Source organism: Argiope bruennichi, chromosome 2 (genome assembly GCF_947563725.1).
Source record: "Argiope bruennichi chromosome 2, qqArgBrue1.1, whole genome shotgun sequence".
NCBI lineage: Eukaryota > Metazoa > Arthropoda > Arachnida > Araneae > Araneidae > Argiope > Argiope bruennichi.
Window position 1 is genome coordinate 12,877,086 of NC_079152.1, and position 26,948 is coordinate 12,904,033.

The 26,948-nt window shown below is 27.4% G+C and overlaps 1 protein-coding gene across 1 annotated transcript; it reads left to right on the forward strand.

The window, feature by feature from the left end:
- The first annotated feature begins 2,952 nt into the window (after positions 1-2,952).
- Positions 2,953-26,842, forward strand: LOC129961566 (asparagine--tRNA ligase, cytoplasmic-like). Its single transcript, XM_056075062.1, has 17 exons — positions 2,953-3,035; positions 6,370-6,448; positions 8,035-8,114; positions 8,726-8,791; positions 10,547-10,729; positions 12,094-12,172; positions 12,781-12,851; positions 12,941-13,027; positions 14,449-14,535; positions 16,558-16,614; positions 18,156-18,311; positions 19,502-19,623; positions 20,945-21,080; positions 22,746-22,907; positions 24,460-24,543; positions 25,582-25,713; positions 26,511-26,842. Exons 2-17 carry the CDS (start codon positions 6,412-6,414, stop codon positions 26,640-26,642), a joined length of 1,671 nt encoding a protein of 556 aa, XP_055931037.1. The 5' UTR covers positions 2,953-3,035; positions 6,370-6,411; the 3' UTR covers positions 26,643-26,842.
- Positions 26,843-26,948: the final 106 nt, after the last annotated feature.

Sequence of the window (26,948 nt, forward strand, 5' to 3'; positions counted from 1 at the left end):
ATATGCTTTAATTCAACCAACTTTATTAATCTATATTTTATAATAAAAAAAGCATCATTTAAAATTTTTAAATCCTATTTGAATTGTAAATAAATAACATTTTGACTTGTTATACAAATCGATGAAACTAACTGGCGAAATCGGTCCATTTGAAGAAAGACGGAGGGTAATGTTAAAATTTTATTTTGGGGTATCTTTTGAAAATAGAGGTAAGCATTCGGAGTTAAACAGAGACCATTTATTAAATATCTAGGTGTTATGAATTTTCGTATGGAATAAAATTGCTAAAAACAGTACTTTGGTTGTAGCTGGGGAGGAGCTTTTTATAAGTATTTATCTTTATAGAATACACAGTGAAGCACTGTTTTGCGATTTTAATCGAAATTGGAGGGCATTGAAATACAGACGATCTTTCATGACTAATGTATTATGAGCTTTTACATGAAATAAAAAACTGGCGAAAGCAGATTATGAGTTGGGACTGGGGAATTAGTTCTTCGGTTTGCAAACAATTTTAAGTATAAATATTAAGAACTAAATATATTTTATTTGTATCCACTTATGTTCTTATTTGTAAAACACGATAATAAATTTGACACCTTATGACTATTTTTATTCTGATAAATTTTAGGTTTTATTCGCAGTAACTATACGACCTGTATGAGTCTGTTTTTCATTTTTTTATGAAGAACAGCGATCTAATTATCATACAAATAAATATGTACCAGAAATAAGACCAAGTTATTAAAAAATTTAGAACACATTTCGGCGTCCTGGCATAGGGGTAGCGCGTCTTCCCCGTGATCTGGGCGTCCCGGGTTCGAGTCCCGGTTTGGGCATGGTTGTTCTTCTGTTGTTCTATCTGTGAGATGTGTGAATGTGCCCTCCTGTAAAAAGGGGTTGTGCAAGCGAATGAGTGATGCGTGAGTAGCAAAGTCGTACTCTTGACCCTAGTTGGCGCTGCTATAAAAAATAAGAGACGTCCCCCTCAGGCTTAAATCGCTGTCTTCGTAACAGCGGGCTTGTCAGTGGCAAGTGCCATAAGAAACAAACAAACAAACAACACATTTACTTCCGAAATCTTGTAGATTACGAAAAATGCTTTAGAACTTTTGGTAATTCCTTTGAAAATTAATAAATATGGTTCAATAGTATATTTATTAGATTGGCTGATGCATTGCATCAGATTTGAAATTTCATTAAATGATAACTTTTGAAAAACGTTTGCTGGAATTAAATCGATGCAACAAGCTTTTCAAGTTTTCAGACCTTTCTGTGCACAATTTGGATTATCTTGAATTTATATTTTAATGCAAAATGTATAGCATAGATTTTATTTTGGCTTTAGATTTTTCTAAATTTTCTATATTATTTTCAAAATTATATTAAGTTGTTATATTTCTCAATTTCATTATTACAGTTTAAATTTCTGATATTCATTTTTGATATACAAAGAAAACCCTCATAGTTATTACAATTTTCCCAATTTATTCTTTTTATTCCATTTTTCTATCCGATACTTTAAACAATTAAATGCTAATTATGCTTCTTCTAATATATATCCTAGATTGAGAAGGAATGGGCTATGAGGATTCAGCGTGGTTTAGAAGTGGCAAGTGATATAGGTTATCTAAAAGGTAATAAAAATACTTAAATTCTACATAGGATTTCTTTTAACTCTACCTATTTTAATTATAAAAATATATGCGTGTATGTGTGGAATACAAGAATTTCCATAGTAGTTAAAAAAATGTGTAATTCCTTGAAATCATGTGAGTCGCCTGTGATTCGCAGATTCACACCTAATTAGATGACCCATCTTCTACTACATGTAAGAGAATGCAGAGGAGGTAATATAATTAGACAACAGGTCCGAATCATATTGAAGTGAATGAATTCACTTATTTTATATCCTTTTTGAGGCTTCAAGAAACGGAAAACAAATTACGTATTCTTTATGCATATATATTTTTATTGAATAAATTTACTTTAAAAATTCGGTATGTGGTTTTGTAGCAAATGTTGCAGATCTATGTTAAGTGTTGGATTCCGTTGACTGAAACGAAAAAATTTGAAATGCTATCAGTTTTTGTCATTTTGTTATGAAACACAAGATCTGCCATACGTGGCGAACTATTGAGCGAGAAGTACAGAATTCCCTTATCTTCGACATTTTTGCTGCTTTCCTCCTTGCACCACCCCACTTCTGTATATGTTTTGTAAATACAGAGGGGAAGAGAAGGAAAGCCGAAAACAAGCTGATATATTTTCTAAATATATGAGAAAGTCGAGGTTCAAACACTTCCTCAGTGTGTTTTTTTTTTTTTAATTCTTTTTACGACCTGGTTCATCAAAGGATTGCAAAATATTTCAAATCCTTTGTTAGTGCTCACTGATTTTGGAATAACGAATAATTGTGGCTTCCAAATCTTGGAATCTATTATGGTTTGGAACATAAACAGAAGCGTAACATTGGGGATTTAAATAGAAGAGAAAGGATTCGAAAAAGCTTTCATTTTGCTTCCTGAAATGCGTTTTGTACTAGTACAAAAATATTTGTACTAGTAGTATGTGTTTGGTACTATACAATTGTACTAGTACAATTCAATTAAAATTACAGAACAGCATATAATTTTATTGCTTACCATAACCTATTACTTTGCTTTGCATTTTACTGAGACTTTTGTGGTCACTTTATGTATGGAAAACAATCAATTTTTTTCTCCGATGGTCAATCCAGCTGCAAATGCAAACTTCTGCAATTATTTAGTGTCATAGAATAGGATTTAATTACTTTTCATATGTTTAGATTTTTAGAATAGTCAAGTATAATATGTCTACACAATTTGAAAAATTCATGGCATTTTTATATAGTTATTTTTTTTTTTTTTCATTACTAACTTTTCTGGGGTTTTTTTTCTCCAAAACGCAAACCAAATAGATAATCAACAACTCAACTCTCTTCCTTTACATCGTGGTGATTTTGGTCTGCTTTGCGGTGTTTTCGTCAGTTTCTATTAAATTTCATCATATTTGTAAGTTTTTGTTTATTTTTTAATGTAAATTTAACCAACATAACAGCGCTTAATTGTTTTCGATGCATTTATTACCTTTGCTCATGTACAATTTTGTCTGTTGCTGTAATTTTTATTTGTTTGATTGTTGTTCAGTTTTTAAATATCATAATTTGTGTATTTTCGCATCTGCTTTTGGAGCTGTAATCTAAAATGTCATCTTTTCTCTTTACGTTGTTTAATATTCTTTTTATTGTTTATTGCATTTTCTTCGGAATGATTATTTATGTAATGCTTATTAAAATAAAAAAAAATTCAGTCATTCAGAAAAGTTTTTCTGCACTTGCATTCATTTGATTCATGTTAATATTTTAACCATATTGTGCATGTCTGAATTCTCATCAGTTTTGTTAATGGGATTAAAAGTTTATTCTGTTAAAATTAATTTGTGTGTATTGGTTCCTTGTTTTTCTTATTCAAAATTATTCTCTATTTCACATAATAAATTATTCAAGAATTTTTTGAATCTTTTATTTTTGACACTTTATATATATTTCTTTCTCTTGAAATTTAGAAATAGTCTACTTCATGTCTGCATATTGCTCATTACAATGGTCTACAAATTCAACATATTATCTACTTCGGTTAAGAAGATTGCAAATTCCTTATATTTTGATGTTCTGAGTTTCAGAGTGACAATGTAAACATCAAATTTTGTTGGAAATACTATGTGATTAAAATAAAACTGCAGACATATATTTGATATAATACAACTACTTGCAACTCAGGAACTGACGGTGTATTTTTCATATGAAGAAAATTCTGGACATTAATTGCTTGCGACAAAATCCAATCTGGACATTAACTACATGGATAGTTTTTTTTTTCTTCTGCATCTTCTTTTTAGGGGTATTTTATGCATCACCTTCTAGTAGTGTCTGCTAGCACTGACAAGGTCCATCTTTTCTAAATCAAAGATGTCTATGTCGAGAATGCCTATTGCTTTCAAAACCATTGTTCTTAAGAAAAATTTGGGATGATAGAATATCAAAAGTATAATTTTGAAGAAAAAATTTCATGGAATGCTTTTCTTCAAGTATTGATGAACAGTTGTAGCATTTGTTTCTCCTGATCGTGGGCAATACTTTTAAGTATAGTTTGGAAGCTATTCTCATAAGGGAATTCATATTTTGTTTTTGTAAAATGAATATGAACTTCACAAATGTAATTATAATTACCAATGTTATTTGCACATTTCAACACATTGTGTCTTGTTTATTGATAAATTGGAGAAAGCAACTTGAGTTTGATATATCTTTTCTAAAATGTTACATTTCACACACACAAAAATTGATGTGACTAGCGTAGAGTGATGGAAGCTCTTTTTGGTATTGAATAAGGAGACTGGGAACAGAATCCCTTGACTGAAGCAGTAATTTATGAATAGGAGCAGAAAGAAAAGCAAATTAAGTACAATACACATCATAATATATGAAGTAAAATTTAAAAAAATAAGTAAGAGATTATATGTACACACAGAATATTTATTTTGGAAATTTTAAAAACTGGAATCAAATTACAATTTATATTAACAGTCTTGTTTAGTATCTTCAAATTAATAACATTTATTTGATATCATTTTTGATGCACTTTTGACCCTCTAAGCTTTGTTATTACCTTTTAGCTTTACTTCAACTGCTCATTGTTATAGAATTTAGCTTCAAACTTGGACTTTTATTTCTTTTTGAGCAAAATAAACTTTAATATAAAGTTAAATGAGAATTTTTTTTTTTCCATTTATTCTCAAATAATGGAAATTTAAATCTTAGTTAGTTAATACAAAACTTGATTCTCTTTCAAAAATATCAATATTAATTAACAATGATAAGAGATTATGATCATTTTCTGCAATTTATTTTTAATTATTTATTTGGTAGAATTTAATAGTTAAAGTTCTAATATTTGCACATTCTCGATGAACTAAAAAGCCCAAATGACTTCAAATTGAAGTGTTCTAAATGGCAGCATTTAAGATTATAGTATGATTTTGTTATCATTGACCAAACAGCTATTTTTAGTTGTGGAGAGTTATATGAAAAAAAAAAGAAAATCAAATTTAACAATCATACTACGACATTAAGTCTAGAATAGATTGAAGAAGGGGAAATAAGCCAGAATAAAGAATCAAATACTCAGATTGTTCTAACTAATTCAGAATATTCAGTCATTTTACCATTGACACTATGATAGCACAAGCTTTTGCATAACAAAGCATAATAGTATTCATTAGGATTACAATCAGTACTGGACTTATGTATAAGTTGCACTAGCTATAGTTTAAAGCCTCAGTTTTTTCTGTGCTACTCCTCTCCAAAAAAATTTATTTAAGTGGGCAAGTGTCATATATACTGAATGAACTTATAAGGGGTCAGGTATCTTCAATCTGGTGTAATCAAGTTTTAAGTGTGGCATTTATTGTAGTGAGGCAGTTGTCAATTATTTCCTAAAACTGAGTGGCCATATTTTCAATGTACTTAAAGGGTTTCTTCACAACCTAATTTTTAAAATAAAATCCAATTTGAGCTTTTTAAAAGAAGTAAATAATTGGAACAATCTAGGATTAAGAATCAGTAATATATAAGGGGGTTGTCATGTCCAATTCAAGTTGCTTTGAACTAATGATAATTAAAGAAAGTCTTCACTATTTCAAAATAATATTTCTAAAAGATATAAGATTATGTAACTTTAAAGCTGTTTAAATATGCATATAGAGGAAACATATTGCGAAAATTCTATTTTAGAAGCTAGAAAGTAAATTTGGGAGATTGGAATAGTATCTTTTTTATTTTACTGGTCAACTCTAACCCTTCATATCAATTGCAGAAGAATGATGCAACCATACATCCCATCTTGAAGATAAAATTTTGCTTATTACATCATATAGTTTAAAGTTCTTATCATATATGATGCAATGATAAATAAATAAGAAAGACATTTATAAATTTTGAACATATGGTTAAGAAGTTCATTCAAATTAGATTTGACTTCATAGCTACTGACTGAATTTCCTGTTTACTAAAAAACTTCAAGCAAAGTGGTGTTTTGTTTGAAATAAAATTTCATTATTGGTAAACTGTTTTTATTATTATTATTATTATTTTAACTAATCAATTTTCTTTTACAAAATAATTTATTTTTTTTCCCTTTAAATTGAAATAAGTAAATTTTTGATAAATTTACTTAATTAATTCCTATTATTTGAAAGAAATAATGCTATTTTAAGTATATTTTTGTTTCCTGTTTAGTTAAAAAATTATTTGTATTGGAAGAATGATTTTATAATTTCGTTTTGTAGGAAAATTTAATTTTGGTGTCTGAAAGATATAGCATCTGCAATATGACACTGGACGAAGAAATGAGTGCGATGAAGCTGAGTAAGTAAAATGCATAAACATTGTGAAACATGAAAATTTATTAATAACTATGATATTTATATTAATTTGTTTTTTACTAAGGTTTTTTTTTTTTCATTTATAAGTTTTATGTTAACTTTAAGATGTTATGTTTTAAACTCTAATGAAATATTGATATTTTTCTAGTATTTAGTTGAAAAATAACTAGATTCCTAAAAAAGCTTATGATGCAATATATGAATCTAAATTTTCTTATTTTTTTCAATGTAAAATTTATTTTTGATAGAAATTTTTCTTAAAAATCCTGATTAAATTTTAATCATGGTTCAACTATGATATGACCTCAGATTAATAAATATAAATTAAAAATCCATTAAATCATGAATTGAATATTTTACATTTTTTTTTATGAATGACAATTTATTAATTAGAAAGCTAAATATGTTGTATTGGTGTTTAACTTTATTCAAGTTTGTAATTTTTAATGAAGGGTAGTAAAAAGATATTATTTTTTCACCTGTCATTCTAAATATGGTAGATATTTCTATGTATTTACTTATTACTTGAAGTGATTTATTTACATAGCAGCTTCATTTGGTGACCAGTTGATTCACTGGATTATTGCCCATGTTCAGTTTCAGTTAAATCTCTTATGTGTACTTATAACTTGTTCATGACTCTCTTAACAAATTATTTTTAAACATTAAATTGTGATAAAATTAATTGTAATAATTATTTTAACTGCCTTATCCTTGTGCTCAAGAACATTCCTAATGGTGTCAAGTCCCCCAACATCATAATGCCATTTAAAGCGTAATTTCTCTAATTACCACATCTTTATTTGAAAGCTATATTTCAATTTCTGTAGTACTAATGTACTTTTTTAAAATTCTTTTGCAACCTGTACTTATAATAAGTAAATTCTTCCCTCTTTGGCTTTCAATCATGGAAGAAAATCATGCAATTAACTTCTAGCTAACAGTGGCAAGGGTTTGAATTTCATTGCAACATCAAAAATCAATTAAAAGTTACGTAAAAAAAGAAATTAAAAAATTGCCATGATTCTAAAGAAAACTGCTTAGTAACTAAATTATTGTTATCAGAAAAATTATTTTTTTAAATGAAAATTTTTTTCAGCTAAGTTGTATTTTTGGAAAATTTCAATTTCTAATTAATTAAATTTTTTAAAAAATCACCCTGAGGTGCTTATTTTGAACCTACAAAGTACATGTGCCAAATTTGATTGTTCTATGTCAAATGGTTTGTAACTTCTTCATATATTTTCACATATTCTCCTTTATTATTAATAGAAATTATAGAAAATTTATTTACCATGAGAGCAGATTCCACAATTTATCTATCATGCATGCAGGTCTGATGCTTGTTAAATTTGTTAAGAGTAAACTATATTCCTGATGATATGGGATGGAAGTTTGGTGAAGGGATGTCAGGTCATATATTGTGCTTGTCATATATCATGACTCAGAATCAGTTTGTCCCAGTAATAACTCTCGTGTATCTTTAAAAATGAGATGTTATATATTGGATTTTTCAGCTATAAGATCAGTTTTATTGTTTATATATGAATTATTTGTAATTTTTTATAGCTGAAATTTACATATCAGAAAATGGAAGTGATGAAGCTGGAGATGGAACTCAAAAACTCCCATTCAAAACTGTTTTAAAGGTAAATACTTTTTAATTCATAGGAAGCAAATATTAATTCTTTTGTCATATGTTTTTATATACAATTCTTATTAAATCTGAGAAAGTTATAAACATATCTTTTTTAAAATTATATTTTGAAAATATCAAACTTATGCATTTTTTATTTTGGCTCTTTCAGTTGTTTTTCTTTTTTAAAAATATAATAATAATGTTGGAATGCATAACTACTATTACAACCCAAGCATCATAATTAAATGGATGAAATATGCATACCTAATTGTAAGGATTTTATTCCTAACCAGTTACAGGAAATAGGGTGGTCCATATGATATCAGATACAAAATTGCTTTTTTTAATCTGCCCCTCCCCCTCCCTCCAAAAGGGGTTTTTAAATTTATCCTGGTGTGTTCTTCTATGTTAAAGAAAACACAGCTGATTTTGTAAAAAAGAACACTGCATTTTTTTTTAAATGATAAATTCATATGACTTATAAAAGTGCTTCAAATAAATATTCTTTATTTTTCATAATAAAGTTCAGTATAACATCATAATTTAATTTATCTCACTGTATAGATGCTTCAAAAATAATTTTATTTTTGATTAAAATTTTAATAAATATTATTTTTATAGGCAATGAGACATTCTGGAAAGGAACCTTTTCCAAACTTTTATATAGAATCAAACAAAGAAGGAGAGGTAATTGTTATATGGATGTTCTTACTTAATCAAGAGTGTTAAATTTTTCATAATTATTGCTATTTTATTATTATAGGTTTTAAGAAAAATATTTCTTCAATGCTTTTCTAAAAATATAATTTTTAAGTGACATCTGAAAAATGTTCTTTTAATATTCTTTTGGCCAAGTTGATAAATTTTGTTTCAAATCAGACCAGATTTCCTTGTCAATGGAATGCTTGGGATATTTTTGTTGTGTTATTGCCTTCTTTCTGTGGTGTAGCAAAATATGCCAAAAATGATAGAAAAGATTTAACTTTTAATAAGTTATAGTTGTTTGATTAATAGTCATAAATTTGTAATTCTGAGATTGCCAAATTGCTGACTGTGATCCACCAGTGGTTTAATTTTTGATGGATCATAACAAGGTTTTAAATGTATGTTATCATTCTGTAATTAGCAGAAATAAGACATGGGTTTAAAATCTTCTCCAAACTATACATTAGAAACATTTTTTTTTTGTAACTATTATGTTTAATATTTTTTTCTCAAATTTCCTTTTGGTCCATAAAATCCTCTTTTAGAAGTAGCATGTGCTATTCATTTCTGGAAATATTTAATACATTGAGCATGAAGTTGATCATACTATTTCAAAGTTCAGAAACTCCTGCTATGATCCACAAATAAAGCTATATAAATGGAGCACAGCCCTAACTCTACAGCTATCAGAAATAATAATTACAGAGTGGACTATTAAATGTTAGTAGGGTGTGTGGTTATTTATAAGTCTAGGGGTATGAAGGTTTCAGTAAACTTGAAAACCTCTGTTAGACCTAAATACCATCTTTTATTTGTGATAATTTTCATATATTCTAATTTAATAATATTTTCTTTCATGAATACTTGTTATTTTAAGGCTACAAATACAATATTATAAAAAGGTATTAATTAGGAAGTCATTAAGATGAATAATCAACATACACTAGAACTGCTTAAGTCAGATGAAAAATGTATTTATTGGCATACAAGTGAAAAACAGAAACAATTACATTTATACCTATCCATTATTGCCATTATATATGCAGTTACAATAAGAATTTAGTTTGTACTGTTTAATGATATGGATCTTAATTTCTTTAACAAATATTGACAACTGGATTATTTCCTTCCATCTATTATATATATATGTAATAATATCTCTAAATCTATTAAATTCTAATTAATTTTCTAATTTTTATCTTTATTTAACCCATATTAACTTAATTCTAAAATGTTCTCTTATTTTCTGATCCAATGCCACCTATTTTACATGAGCTCTGTAAAGTTGTTGAAAGTAGTACTAGTACTACTCTTCATAAAGGCTAGTACCCACTCTCCGAGTGAAAGGATTAAAAATCTGTCAAGCTACACAAATTCTTTTAAAAAATACCTTTCATTCCGTTTCCTAAATTGGCACTTGTAAAGAAATCCCTATCAGAATCTCATATAAAATCACCAGGGAAAATATTTCTCTTCTTTTTTGCTATTGTCATGTTGTAGATTGATGTTTCTCGTCACTTTTTGCTTGTACATAAATTATACTTCCCAGGATTTAATAAAGCAAGCCTTAAAAAATTCATAAGTGTCTTCTCTCTTTGGCCACTCTACTGCTTAAAAAATGTGTTTTTACAATATATATATATATATTAGTATTAGTATGTTTCCAAGTTTGTTTGGAGACTGATTTTTAAGTAGCAAGATATATGTATGTATGTATATATAATTATTTTGTTTTAGAAGTGGCAGCTGGTTTCACAATCTCAAATAAAAAAAGTGAAGAAGATTTGGCAGAGAGAACAATATAAAAATGCCGAGAAAGTCCAAAAAGAAAAAGATGATGCGGATAGAAGAGAAAAAAATTTGGATGAAGCTAAGAAAATCATAATAACTATGGATGATTCTCTTCCTAAACCTGTTGAGGTTTGCAATTATTGGATTTTGTAATGAATATAAAATATAATTTTTATTTATATTTAATATAATTTTTATTTATATAATTTTACTCTGTTTGCTTTGAAAGACTTTTTTACTTATATCGTAGTCCTAATGATTATTTAAGACAAATTCTTTTTTAAAAAATGATTTCCTTTATTATTTTTAATAGTGAGTTTTATTTACTTTGAATTATTGGAACATGTTGTTGATCATTTGAAATATCATTGTTTTTGAGAAATTATTTGTGGAAATGCTGTTACAAATTCAATGAATCGTATGCTATATTCAAATGCAATCATCAAAAGTGGCATGATTTTATATTAATAAACGTTAAGAAATTATTAAAATTTTTTTAAAGGTATTACATAAAAATTTATTAAAAGCTGAACTTTTTTTTAAATAAAAGGTTAAATAGGCATTGATACAAATATGTTTATATAATTAAAAGATGAATACTATGCATTGTTGGGCAAAATTATTTTATAAGATACTGCTTGAAGTGTTTTAAATCAGTTATTTTTATCACCTTATTAATTGCTATTTATTAAAGTATTTCTAAACAAATTTTTAATGTTTCAATGAAAATATTTTTTTTTAGTTGTATATACAACGGGAACATGGCTGTAATAAAAGTTGCCATTCATATTTATTCTTTAGTATATTTGTTTCAACATGTTTGAAGTGATTTGTAATATAAGTATTTTTATACTTTATGACAAAAAGAGTATTTTCGATAACTTGCATTTAATATTTAAAAATTATCATGTAATATAGAATCATGCTTGTTTAAATTGATTATAATACTAGATGTATGCATAATTTTTTTTAGAATTGTTTGCTAACTGATTTGAAAAACCTCTGCGCTTTAGCATGTCTTAGGATGGATTTTAATTCATCAAAACAGAAGTTAGAGGGAAGATAAAAGGGAGATATGTTTACATTTAACTATAAAGGAAACTTGGATTACTCGCAGAGTGAATTAAAATAAAATAATACGATAAGAAATGACACAATATTCACATTTACATGAAGGAAAAAGAGATTGAATGAAAAAGTATCTAATAGGATGGTTGGTCAAGAAATGATGAAAAAATCCGGAAATGCGCTCATCCTTCCTCTGTCTCACTCCTTAGTGAGTTAGAATCATCGAAAAGTGGTCTTCTCTGGATACTGAAACAAATAATATATTGTCATATTGCAAGTAATGTAATATCAATGTATCCTCCTCTTTTTTTCAAAAAATTGTAAGCAATAAGGTATGTAACAATAAAACAAATTTTAAAAAAAATTATGTTAAAAGTTTTTGCCTTTTCTTTTAGCCTATACCATTTTATCATTTATTATTTCAGGTAAAAATTCGAGATTGTAAATTACATCGTGGTGAGCGAGTCAAAGTTTATGGTTGGGTTCATAGACTACGCAGGCAAGGTATGCATAACAAATATACATTTTCTTAATTTCTTTTTTTAAAATATAATGATTTGAAAGGGATGGTTGCTCTTGCTTTAGTTCAATGCTTTTTAAACTTTCTCCCATGCATCTATGGACCCATTATATTTATAAAATATTCCAACCCCATTTACTTACAAAATAATTTTTAATGAAAGCACTTTAAATATAATTATAAAGTGAGTTGGTTTATTTATTAATGATAAATGATAGAAAATGTAGCAAAATATGCTTATTTACCAAATTTTATTGCATAGAATTAGTTCAAAATGTCTTTTAGCATAATATTTTAAGGTTTTTTAACATCAAATTGATGCTCCTAGTTTAAGAATATAGATAGTTTATTGATTTTGTAGTTCATTCCATTTTCTTAGAAATTTTCCTTATTCTTTAAAATTTCTTATTTTCTATTATATTTGATTTCTAAACATTTTCCTTGCTTATTTTCTAAATAAAGCTGCATTTAATTTATTTAAAACTTTAAAGCTATTATCACATGTAGATGTTGTAGTAAAAGAATTCTCAGTAATGACCTATCCTTTTGGATAATTTTGTTGTTATTAATACTTGTTCTTTGCATTGTTCAGGGAAATCTTTAATGTTTATTACATTAAGGGATGGATCTGGTTTCTTACAGTGTGTTCTGAATGATTTGCTGGTAAATATAGTTTTCTTAATTTTTTTAATTATCTCTTCAAAATTAATTTCTTCCCCTTCATAAATAACTAATTATTATTTTTTTTTCAGTGTCAAACTTACGAGGCTTTAGTTTTGTCAACTGAATCGTCTGTCTGTATATATGGTGTGCTCAATGAAGTGCCTGAAGGAAAGACTGTAAGTAAAAACACATATATAGTTTTAATCTTGCATTTCTAAATTTGCTAATTTCTTTATTTTAATATAGATAACTTTCAAATTACAAATCTGATATGTTTGCTATGCTTTTTAGGATATATATCTATCTTCCTTTACTAATTTTTTCAAATTCGAATCTTGTTTTCAGCTGACTCTTTTAATTTTATTAGAAAATTATATAAAACTTATTTTGATTGCTAATCATAACATTTATATTCTTTTACCTTTGCTACTGCATATCATTTTTTTAATAAAACAATCCCCCCCACAAGAAAACCCCTTTTACTAATGAAAATTATAATTATTGAAGATACCCACATGGTTCAAATTGATAAAATCATTTCAGCCAGATTTTTTAAATGCTAAGTTTCCAAAAGGTGTCAGCATTTGATTGCACATGTGCCATTTTACAATAGTAGCAGATTTCAAAATTGACATAGTGACAATGACTCATATTAAATAAAATCACCAGTAGTTATTTTTACCTATTAATATTGGACATTATGGCTACCCTTTAATTTAGTTATGTTATCATTTTCTTAATACTACCACTCTTTTTCCAAACTAACTTTCTATATACTATACTTAATATAATATAATGGAATCTGTGATTGTTGTCTCTCTTAATTTTTTTGATTTTCCAAGCATTATTACAATTTATGTATATGGGTTATGTGTTAGAATTTAATTTATTAAAACATTAAAGAAAGAAAAGACCTCCTTACTTTTTCATATACTAAGTGTTTAAAGGTGAAAGCATTTTAATTTTTTAAAGCTTTAATTCAAGATTTCAACTAATATCTACATTTCTCATTTCTATATGTATGAAAAACATCTTTTTTAAATTGAATCTGTCTTTCTAATGCTATGTGAATAAGACAACTAAAAATATGCTTAGAGTTAGATGGGAGAAATTTGGCATATGGTCTGTATGCCAAATTTTTGGTTTTCTATCAAATTTTGAACAAAATCCATTTATAGGAAATCTAAATTCCAGTGGACAGAACTATTACATGCAAAGATGGATAAAAAAATTTCATTGCAGCAATGTAGATAATTGAAATTTGGCACACAGTTTTAGCATCTAAAATGTAGATTAAATTTTTAAACAAATTTGCCAAAAGATTGACTTTTGTTGGACTCTGCATTGACATATGACAATTCAAAAATGCAATGACTTAAATAAATTAAATTTGATTTGTGACTAAAATTATTGCTCTGTGGTTGTGCCAAAAGATAATAGAACAAAATATTAATGTGGGGAATTCTGAAAATAAAAGCATAAGCATGTGTGGGTTGATGCTATACCGAAAATCAAAATTTTCTATGGAGAAAAGGGGTATAACAGTGACCCCTTCCTCTTTTTTATTTTTGTTAATTAATCTATTTAATAATTTTAGGCTCCTGGAGGACATGAGCTTCAGTGTGATTATTGGCAGCTTGTTGGTGATGCTCCATCAGGTGGTGTTGATAATGTATTGAACGAGGTAATTTTATAATATTTTTAAAATGCAGTAGAGACTGCATCATGAATAGACTTCTGTCATAAATATTGGTGCTAATTTTTATTTTACTTTTAAGTATAATCCTGAAATGAGTATCCAAAATAGTGTAGCAGAATTTCCAGTCTATATTTTGTTTAAAAATAACATTAGACAGTTTAGAAATGCAGTACACTCTCTAAACTAACAAATATAGGACCTATCAGATTATGGAGAGTGTTCATGCTATAGAGAATCTGTAGACATTACTGAATTATACGATACATTTTTCTACATGTGGGAAACGAATTAATAGTACAGAACCCGGCCTAATGTAGCAGAGCATCAGGCCAGATAATAAAAAAGCCGGATAGGCCAAAGATCTATGAACTCATTTCTTTGCCCACGAATACCAGAAGACAAAGTTTTTATGCCAAAACTCACTGTTATAATACATATTTTATCACTTCTTATTGAGTACGAAGAGTTTTCCCTCCATCCATCTCAAGCCACACAGAACATGAACGTGGCCATGGTCCAGTGAATCATAGAAGCTATTGTCAGTAATATGTCAATTAAAATAGAAACTTCTGTACTGATAATTTATATATGTTTATATACTGCACTGCATGTTTCAAGAATTTATTAGAGTTAAAGTAAGTTAAAGGATATAAAATGTTCACATTTTAAAATAATTTTTGTAATGCCTAACTTAAATGCAAGAAACATAAACAAAAAATTTACATATATCGTAGGTCTAATTCTTAAGAAAATTGATTCAAACTGAGTTTTTTTCAGTAATAATTACACAGATATGAAGAGGTGACTCTATGATAAGAGTCAAAGCTTAGTTTTTAGTTACACACCAATGAAACAATGAACAACGAGCAGAATACTGTCGTTTCCCTGTCATTACTTGCCTTTTACATGCTACATATATTAGGATCGCAACAAACACCCACTTCTAATGCCTTGGCAATGTTGCCAATGCAAAATTTGGTTTGTCTTATTTAGTTACTATAAAAGAAAACTAGGCTGGATAGTGCAGAAGCTGGATAGTCAGGAACTGGATATTTGGGAGTGTACTGTATGTCATGAAGAAAGTGTTAAGGTGTTGAGTAGGAACAAATTGAATGGTAAGAAAACTTGAAAAATAAAATGTGTACACAGTTTCTGTTAATATTGAAGTAAAATCATTATCAGTTCTATAATTTCTCAAAAAAGAACTTAGAACATTTCAGAAATATTTAATTTAATTATATTAAATATTTTAATCTAATTTCTTATATTTATAAGAAAGAGTTATTAAAATATTCTTTTTATTGAATAATACATTTTATAATGTTAATTTAGTGGAGTATAAGAGTATATATTGAAAATAAAACAGTACCCCCCCCCCCCCCACTTTTTTTTAATGTGAGAAAGATATGCTGTAGAATTTTAAATGCATGATTAAAATACTGTATTGATAATAAATATGTTGAAGAATGTGACGGTGTTAATGCAAAGAATTCTGTAAGTTGTAGTGCTGTTTAATAAGTATATAATGATAATACCATTAACTATAAATATGTTAAAGAATGTTAGGGGTTAATGTCAGAATTTCAGTAAGCTTTCAGTTCTGTTTAATAAACTATTACTGAAATCTTTTACAGTTGAATATCGACACTTAATTTCATATAAATAATATTACATATATAGTTTTCTTTGAATGCAATATTTTTGATCTTAAATAAAAAGTGAAAAAAAAAATGATAATAAGTTAACGTTTACAAACCCAGAATTTCTGGTTTTGAAATAATAATAAATATAAAATTCCAGTTTTATCCCAGGCCACATTCATTCCTGATATAATTAATTTTCAATTGCTTTATTAATAATGAATAGTAAGAATGCTTTTTCTTTAAACATGCTGTTAATCTGTGTTGTGTGTGAATATCTGTGCTTTGCATTAAAATTATCCATTGCATTAGAATATTCTGTGGCACAAAAATTTATCCATACTTTTTTTTCCCCCCTTTAATTTAGGAGTCTCATGTTGATGTGCAATTAGATAATCGCCATCTTATGTTAAGAGGAGAGACTGTAAGTGGAAATTTGATTTTCTAGAAATGCATGAAAAGTTATTTTAAATATTATTATTTTTTTGTATTAAAATTGTTATAAAAGTTAAGTTTTGCATTTTTTTAAAAATTAGGATATATAAATAACATGATTTTATGGGATTCTTCTGACTACAAATCCTCTCTTTTTTATCTTTAATATTATGTTAATTAAATTAATATCCCTCTTATTTTCAATTTTCTTTATATTATTTAAAATTTTTTAATCAGTTTTGGGGTTATTATATACAGATTTTTGTTTCTTGAAGGTTTCATAGCCTTTTCAAATCGTTAAATCCAAGCTCACTCACAAAAAATAGTTCAATTCTGATTATGGTTAATTGATACAGTTGGGGATTTATTTTCAAATTTACCAAATTAATATTCTTGAAAATTTATAAACTTTTATGCTTTATAGAGATGCACATTTTATTCTGGAGCAATCACATTTTAATTAGTGGCAGCAGCGGAACTGAAAGTTAATAATTCCTAAATATTTTCTTTTTTGTGCTATGCATTCATATGAACAGTTAATGTACTGTTTTTCTTCATTATTTCTGTCTTTGTTCAGAATTAAAAACTGTTTTCTCTTCATTTGTAAATAAAGTTGTACTTTTCCTTGCATATTTCTGTATAATTTCTTGCTTGTGTAAAAGCTCTCATGTATTGCAAACCTAAAAGTCCCCATATAGGGATTTCAAAGACTTTTTACCATCGAATGAGAAAACATTTACATAATATTAATATTGGATTTGAAACAAAATTTGTTGAAAGAATATAGAAATGTGTAATATTTTACAAATGTTGATTGTTATAAATAAATTTATAATTGCAAAACATGCCATTTATTAATAAATGACAGAATTGATAGTGAAATTTCACATTTATAATATACAGTTGCTTGTAAAAAAAAAAAGACAGTCCTCATAAGTATTGACTCCTAAAAGTGAGATATAAATTTATTATAAGATTCTATGGTATGTATAATTTAAAATTAAAATATAATGACCATTAGTTTAATTCCTCTTTTTAGTTTAGTTTATTTAGTTAGTAAGTATTGGATGATTGATTTTATTGAGCACTTTGATTTTTAAAAATAATCTATTGTCAAGATCATACTAATATATTATTTCTGTTATAATTTATTTATCTTAAATTATGTATAAGTAATAATTCATTTTCATTTATGTTGTCCATTTTTTAGTATCATCCTCTTTTAATATTTATTCTATATAATTTTTTCCCCATAGTCTAATTTTTTAATAGTCAAATAAGTTATTCATTGTTTCAAACTTTTCTTTGATTGGTAAAATTCAAAATATCTTTTAGAATGGAGTTCACAGGCTTCTAATCCTATAATATATTTTACAAACAGTTTATGTGCTTTATCGAATTCTTTTTCCTCAAAATTTAGAATTATGTGGAAATGGGAAATTATTTCTTATTTTAAAGGAATAATAAGATGATATTCGTTGAATTTTTCATTGTTTTTTCTTCAACTTAATTTCAAATTTTGTCTTTCAGCTTTCAAAAATAACTTTGGTTCGATCACATCTGATGCAATGCTTTAGAGATCACTTTTTCCATAAACAATATGTTGAAGTCACTCCTCCAACTCTTGTTCAAGCCCAAGTTGAAGGTGGTTCAACACTATTTAAATTAGACTTTTTTGGACAAGAGGTATTATATTGTTTAAATTTTTTTAATCAATATCAAGCATTTAAAAACAAAGACTTAAAAAATAATCATTGTGTCTCTTTGAAATATTGTTTTATTTGGAAACCAATGCATAAAAATTTTAAATGCATTTTAGTTATGTAATTTTTGATATTTTTAGAAAAATTAGGGGGGGGGGAAAGATGTTGTTAATGCTTACCACCTTTTAATCAATTTTTTTAAACGTACAATTTATTAATTGGATATTTTGTTTTTTCTGACAATGTTTATCTATTGTTTATCAGCAGATTCTAAAACCTTCTACATTTTTGTTTATGTATTAGGTTGGGTTTAATTCTTCAAAATAGGGTTGAGAGGAAAGATGAAAGGAGATTTTTTAACAATAAAGTGAACAAGAGTTACTAACGAACTTATGAGACAAAAAAAACTGCAAATAAATCATAATTCATCTCATAGTGTCAGAAAAGAATTTTTATATACTGTAAGGGGTGTAAACATTAAATTATGATGAATAAATGTCTCTGTTCTTAAAATTTGGTAATTCTTTTTTTTACAAAATAATTATGACTTTTTTTTTTTTATCTTAAAGTGTTTTTTTTTATATGTTATTGAAATTTTTGACAATATTTTGAGATTATAATGGGGAATAATCAAGTGTTTACTCTATTTTAAATATTTTGTTTTCATTTATGGAATTGCTCTAAGTATAGAACAACTTTAAAATATTATAAATATTATTTTTTAAGTATATTATTAATGATTTTTTTTATTTAAATATTATTTTAAAATGTATATTTTTGCTACTTGAAGTAATCATATAAGCAATCAATTGCACAATTGTGAATTAAAATAAAATAATGCAGTCTGAAATGACAACACTCACATACATGTGTGTGGGGGGGGATTGAACGAAAAAGTATCTAATACGATGGAAATCAAGGTCAAAGAATAACTAAGAATCATGGAAATGTGCCTCCTCATTCCGCATATCACCCCTTATTGAAATAGAATCATCAAAAAATTATAGTCTCAGAATTCTGAAACAAACAGTATTGTTATTATTTAACAATTTTAATTCAAATAATATTGAAAAAATGAATAATTTCAAATTATTATGAATGGACTAATTTCTTTCTTTGTTGTGCAAATGTACTATTTTTCTTGTGTTGATTTTCATCTTTTTTTATTTTTAGGCATATCTGACTCAATCATCACAACTTTACTTAGAAACAGTAATTTCTTCATTAGGTGATGTTTTTTGTATGGCAATGTCCTACAGAGCGGAGCAGTCAAGAACAAGGCGGCATGTAGCTGAGTAAGTCATTTTAAATTACTTTTTAATTTTTAAAATAGTTTTAGCTTAAAAGATTATCTTTATATCATGTATGCAATTATAGGAATCCTATTTTTCTTTAATTTGGGATTTTAAATATCCTCTCTTTTTTAATGTAATTTGAAATTTTGTCAAAAGAATTTTTTAATATTTCTTTTATTTTGAAGTTTTCTAACTTTTGTAAGCAATGTTTTATATTAGCAAATATAGTATTTTCTATGTTTGTGAAGAATGGCTAAGGTACTTTGTTACATAATTCTCTATAATAATGTGATAGATAATGTTCCCTTCTGCAAAAACAGTGCAAAAGTTTCCACAAAATTTAGAAATTAGACAAGTACACAAGTTATAAAGTACACAATATATGCAATAAATGTAAAATATTAAAATAAGATAAATGTTTTGCATTTTTTTAGTTTGAGGCTTCAAGATATTTTTTGAAGGAATCATATCTGTCTAAGTTATGCATGACAAATTTAATGGAAATCCAACGCAATAATATTTCTGATGAACTAGCTGGTTGCCAAGTATGGCTAGTAAAATAATAAGCAGGATGTTTTGATTATTTTATATTTTCCTTGCATATGCAGTCATTATTAGGTTCTATATATGATTAAGCTTCTATATTATCTGATCTTTTACAGAACAGATTATTCTCCATAGTAAAATGAAGAGTATTTTATTTTTCCAGAGTCGTATAACTGCTCTGTGCAATGTGCCATATTTATAATACAAATTGGCTCTGGCCTGATGCACATTTTGTGTGCTCCTTTTCCTTTCTTTTAATTAAAAACTCGAAATTTATAACAAGTGGGGAATAAAAGTTGTTATACTGATTTTTGTTCTAAGATTTTTTTTTTTAGGTAATAAATTTTTTGAAAAATGTACAGTCATAAACAACATTTATAAAGTACAGATCTATATCAAGATGTCAGAAAAAAATGATCAAGACTGGATTTTGATATAAAAAGGATGTTTTGATTGATCTGGATATGATATGAATTGAACAGTTATAGAGTTGGCCTTTTTGCTATTAAGTCTGTTAAAAAATATTTTATATCCTATTTGAAAATTCATTTATAATCACAACATTAATTGCTGATTATCTATCTATATAATTACAAATATGAAAGTTCTTCTTCAAATGTCCCTCAAGACTGGCAGTAAAAATCCAGATAATCTATTCAGACTTTGTAGCTGTTGACTCTTTTCATGATTTACAATAAATGCTTATTTTTATTGTGAATAATTTATACTGTACAAATTTCTGTCTCATTTAAATATTCTACTTAAATATTTTTAGATATATGCATGTAGAAGCTGAATGTCCCTTTATTACATTTGATGACTTATTAGATCGATTAGAAGATTTGATATGTGATGTGGTGGATAGGATATTGAAGTCACCAGTTGGTTATCTTGTTCATGAATTTAACCCTGTAAGTTTTTTTTTAAAAATATTTGGTTGAATTTTTTTTTTTTTTTTTTTTTTTGCCAGTTTAGAAAAGCAAGTACTGCATTTCTTGTTAACTAGTATTTTCACCCTCTAAACATTTTATGAACCTTTTCACCATTGAATAAATTTTATTATTAAAGACAATTTATTTAAATTTAAAAAAACACTTATGAAATTTTGTGTAATTGTTCTTTTATTATTTATTCTTCCAAAAAAAAAACTTCTTGCATATCAAATTGAAGTTTGAAAAAGGAAGTTTTCTGGCCAAATACAGGGTTTTTCACAAGGTATGCAGCATCTAATATTAATAGATTCGGATAGAACACATCAAGACGAGTATTTTGATGTATAATATGTGGGGCCCTCGAATATAGCATCATAGTCTAATTAAAGTGAGAAGCTTGTGTTATAAGACGAGTATTTTGATGTATAATATGTGGGGCCCTCGAATATAGCATCATAGTCTAATTAAAGTGAGAAGCTTGTGTTATAAGACGAGTATTTTGATGTATAATATGTGGGGCCCTCGAATATAGCATCATAGTCTAATTAAAGTGAGAAGCTTGTGTTATAAAAATTTGAAGAAATTGAAAAAAGTGAAGAGAAAGATGGTGAAAATCAATGTGTATTGAGAACTTTCAATACAACAGATTTTCGAAGTGTTGGCCATTCGAACAAATGACTTGGCGAACTCAGAAATCAAAGTTCACAATTGTTTTCTGCAAAATATCTGTTCATATTTTCTTGACCTCGGTTTCAATTGCTGCTCTCAAGTCATCCAATGTTAAGGGCTGTGTAAGATGCATTGTGTCTTTCAACGTTCCCATAAAAAAAACAAAAAAAAAACTCACGGGTTAAAATTTGGGGACTAAGGTGGTCACTCAATCAAATATTTGCTCATTTTGGAACCACAACGATTACATACTGTATACAATAATTTTTTAGCGGGAATGTGCAACTTATTCTTATCAAGCCTGTTTTCCAGTCATATATGTCGCTGTGGGAGTTTGCATATTCACTGGCAGATGCGCTTTTCCTGTGATTGGTTGTCACAAATTTGCATAGTCATTTTGGGAAACTTCTACATCATGCAATTGTCGTATACGTCGTAATTTGGAATACAGACTGTCGAATTCATAATTAACGTTCTTTGTGTAATTAGACTATGACGTTATATTTGGGGACCTCGCATGTTATACATCAAAATACTTGTTTTGACATATTCTATCTGAATCTGTAAATATTAGACGCTGCATACCTTGTGGAACACCCAGTTGTAAATAACTTTATTATAGAAAAGGCAGATAATGGTTACATTACTATTTTGATTTGAAGGCAAAAATTACTGAAAATGCTGTAATGGAATTTTATCAGGTATACACTAATCTTGTTTTGTTAAGATTGGAAATTAATAGTTAAAATTATTAATTTTAAAATTAATAACATTGGCAAAAATTATTTTTTTTTTTATTACAACCTTATTATTTCTCTGTAACCTTTACTTCCCTAATGTTTTTATCACTCTCAGCAAATGTTCTCATCTGTCAGGAGTCACAAATCTGCCAGCAGCTATCAAAGTCAAGCTATAACCTTTCAGTCTAATACTTTGTCTTGTTCATTTATTGATCTGAATAAATTTTATTTACAGGAATTCAAAGCTCCGAAGAAACCTTTCCGCCGCATGAACTATGCAGATGCTATTGTTTATCTTAAAGAGAACAACATCACCAAAGAAGATGGTTCATTTTATGAATTTGGGGAGGATATTCCTGAGATGCCTGAAAGAAAAATGACAGATAAAATTAATGAGGTAATTAACTGCATTAGAAATGAAATAAACATATTATATAATATCAAGTATGAACCTTTTTTGTTTTGTTTTTCCTGCCTTCTAAAATCTAACCAAAATTCAAATAATAATAATAATTGCACAATATTCCATGGTCAGGATAAAAATATTACCAGATGAAAAATGGGTAGAATATTTTCCTTCAAATTACTTTAAAGTAAAAATATCAGAACAAACAAGAATAGTTTTAATCCTGTAATGCTATCTGAAATTAGCACAATTTTTCAATTCATTTGTTGGCTTGTATACAGTCTGTTGTATTTTTGCAAGTCTTATTTTTTGTTATATTTTATTTTTTATTTGAAAGAGGAGTGGCAGGAGGAATTAAATTTTAATTTTTGTACTTGTGGAAAGTGCTAACTGCATAGCTGGCTGTGATTTTTTTTTAAATCACAAATGAAAGGTAAGTTGCAAAATGGAGAGATAGGCTTAGCAGCAATATCAAAATCAAATCAGCAGGAATGGTCACTCTGAAATCGTCTTCTATACTCTCCCTGCAAAGAAAATGTGAATCTAGAGCAATGCTGTGAATGCCATGAGGGGTCAAATTTTTAAGTCATAGGGTAGGGTCAATGGGTAGTCATAAGATTGTATACTAAATTTAATTTTTGAGTTACTGGGCTAGCATGCACGAAAAGTACGAACTTTGGCTGGTTAGCTTCTTAATGAATTAGATGTAAATCTATAATTTAGATGCTAATCATATGTACCTAGTTTTATCTATCTAGGTTTTGACACTTTATAATTGTTCGCTTGTACTTGGACAGACAGGCATCTCCAGGAAGAATTTTATTCAAAATTTTATAGAAATTTACAAATTTGGTGTAAAGCCCACTTACCAAATTACTACCTTCTAACTCAAAAGTGTTTTTCAGTATTGCTCACAGGCAGATACAATTTCAGGAATCTGCTTTTTGGGCTTTGGGAGCTTTGAAACATGAAGATTTTCAAAATTTCGTCTGCAAATGTTTTAGTGGTTTCATTACTTTCTCTATTGTATTCTTCATAGAAAAAATAAATATTTTTTTAATTTTAGCACTATAAATATCTGAGTGGGGTTCCAAATTTGCGGAAGCAATCTGAATTTGCTCAAATCAAGCAAGCAAATTTTGCTGTTGTCATAGAATGTGCAATGGTTTTATGAAAAGATGCAATTTATGCATTACAGTTTGCTCTAAGCTTGTTCAAAAACTACTTGCAGGGTCTGAAACTAAAGTTAAAGCCTTTCAATGACACATAGTAAAACTATAAAAAGAATTAAATGAGGAAGGTATTATGAATGAAACTCCCATGTAATTAATTTTACTATAAAAACTAATGTACATTATTTATTTATTTATTTTTTGGTAGAATTGACTTATTTGTATATAAGCTGATCCCCACAATTTAACTTTTTTAAAAGTTCAGGAAACTCTGGTTTTTATATATGAAAATATATCTTAGTTATTTAATAGGCAAAAATAGAAAGTGATGATATAAAAAATATTAAATATCAAATATTTCCATTTTTTAGCCAATAATGCTGTGTAGATTCCCTGCTGAAATTAAATCATTTTACATGAGTAGATGTCCAGAAGATCCAAGACTGACAGAATCGGTGAGAATCTTTTGTATCCATCTTTCTGTTCTCTGATATATTAGATATCGTTTCATTAAAGTTTCTTTTGACATTATCATTTACTGCTGAAAAATGTGGAAAACATGGAATCCATTTTAAATGTGTATAAAAAATATTTGAAACAATCTGCTTATATTTTTAAAGAAATCTGATGTTTACAGTATAGATGAAAACTAACTTTTGGACTTTGAAAAATTGGCAATAAATTTTCCTCTAGTCTCAAAGAATATTTGTGTTAGATTTTACCCAGATTTATACAAAGCTACAGTTTTTATCCAAAGAAGGACAAAATTTTATTTTTTAACTAAAAAGATCTTTCTTTCATCTTTAATTAAAAAGTGGAAAAGTATTTTTTTTTTTTTTTCAATTGTAAACCTGTAGAAAACTGATTTTTTTGAATATTAACTATTAGAGTCTAAAACTATAACTCCTTTCTGGGTGATATATACCCATTAGCAGGATTTTCTTAAATTGGATACTGGTTATATACATATAAAATGTTTACTCAATTTCTTTTGATGTCTCGATGTATATGTATGCAACATATCCATTGTTAATGAAGATAATTTATTTTTTTTCAAATTTAACTTTATTGGTCAATATAAACAAAAATATGATTTTTTTAAATTTACTTGGTACATTTCATAGTTTTTCTGAAAGTAGACTGTATCCAACTAGTGATTTTAAAAACCATTGACAAGCTAATTTTCTTCATAAGTTATTAATAATTAAAAAATATATATAAAAATTAACTAAGCATCAGTAGCAACATAATTCAGAGGCACATAATTGAACATATTTTCATCTAGTTGAGAATCAATAATTCACTATGATTTGAACAATTTTTTTAAAAAATAGTTTTTTTACCTAGAACCACTATTTCATTAATAAAAAATGAAATGTCATGAAAGTTTCATTAAAAGCCCTTTTATATTTGTGAGCTCGATTTTAAGAAAATGTATTCCAATTTTTAAATTTATAGTGAAAAAAATTTTTAATGATGAATTTGCTTTGCAGGTTGATGTACTTATGCCTGGGGTTGGTGAAATCATCGGAGGCTCTATGAGGATTTGGAACTACGATGAATTGATGGAAGGCTATAAAAATGCTGGAATTGACCCTAAAAATTATTATTGGTACACTGATCAGGTTTGTGATTGTCAATTATTTCTTCTGACATTTCAAAATAAGTTTTTTTCTGTTTTGTGTCCTAAAATGCACTATGACTGATTTAAAATGTAGGCAATTTGTCCTGAAACGTGTGGTTCCGGGTAGATGCCTTAAAGTTTTCTATGTGGTGTGCAATGTGTTAATATCTAATCAGTCAAAAATAAAGGTATAAATTTTTCAAAAATAATTATTCTAATAAATATGAGCTTCAAATGGCATGGTAACAACTATTTAAATGAATAATTATATTTTAATTTGCTTAATTTTAATTATTTAATGCAGACAAGCATTATAATCCTAATATCTTAAAACTAAAAAAATTTGCTTTTTTTTTTTTTTTTTTTTTTTTTTACAAATTTATGTGTTTGGGGTTTAGCCTATTAAATAACCTACCTGCAAACCAGTATGCTTTATGTAGCTGTTTAGTTTGAAATCTGCTATTGCATACTATGTAACAAAAATGCTTCATATTATGCACACATACAATCGAGTTAAAGGAAGTTTCTCCATCCTCTAAGCTCTTTCTAGTTGGAGAAATTCCAGATTGTTTAACACATTCATGCTAGTGCATACAATTAGCTCATATGATGAGTACTACAATTCTATGTTCCATCCAACAGTTTCACCTAATAAAGCAAAATCCTCTTAAAGTAACCGCTTGTGAGAGAGATATGGATTTCAGTGCTGCATAAAAGAAAAGCATGTCAAATTTTTTTTTGTCTAATATTACAAATGTGTTTTTGACTAACTTTAATTAATAACCTTTTCTTTTACAGAGGAAATATGGCAGCTGCCCACATGGAGGATTTGGCCTTGGACTGGAGAGGTTTTTAACTTGGCTTCTTAACAGATACCATATCCGAGACACCCTCCTTTATCCACGATTCGTTGATAGATGCACACCATAGATACTGCCGCAAAGCATTCCTTAATGTATCATATAAATATTTATTTTCTATACTTTCCAATTTTTCATTTACTGGACTGGAAATAAAAGAGCAAGAAACAACTTATAGGGGAAATACTGAAAAACACATCTCTTGTAATTTCAATTTCACGAGATGCTTTGAAAAAGGTTATGCAATAAAAGTTGCCTAATAACATCCAAGCTGTGTAGTTTTTTTTTATTAATGATCGATTAAATCTGTGTTATTTTTTACTGTCAAAAATTATGAACTGTAGTACAGTAATGAAATAGTAAAATGCAATTTTCT

What these genes read in the sequence shown, in the direction of transcription:
- LOC129961566 (XM_056075062.1), top strand. Translation starts at nt 6,412, where the DNA reads ATGACACTGGACGAAGAAATGAGTGCGATGAAGCTGA. An exon ending in AATGAGTGCGATGAAGCTGA is followed by an intron (nt 6,449 to 8,034) that starts GTAAGTAAAATG and finishes AATTTTTTATAG; the next exon opens with CTGAAATTTACATATCAGAA. An exon ending in TCATAGACTACGCAGGCAAG is followed by an intron (nt 12,173 to 12,780) that starts GTATGCATAACA and finishes TGCATTGTTCAG; the next exon opens with GGAAATCTTTAATGTTTATT.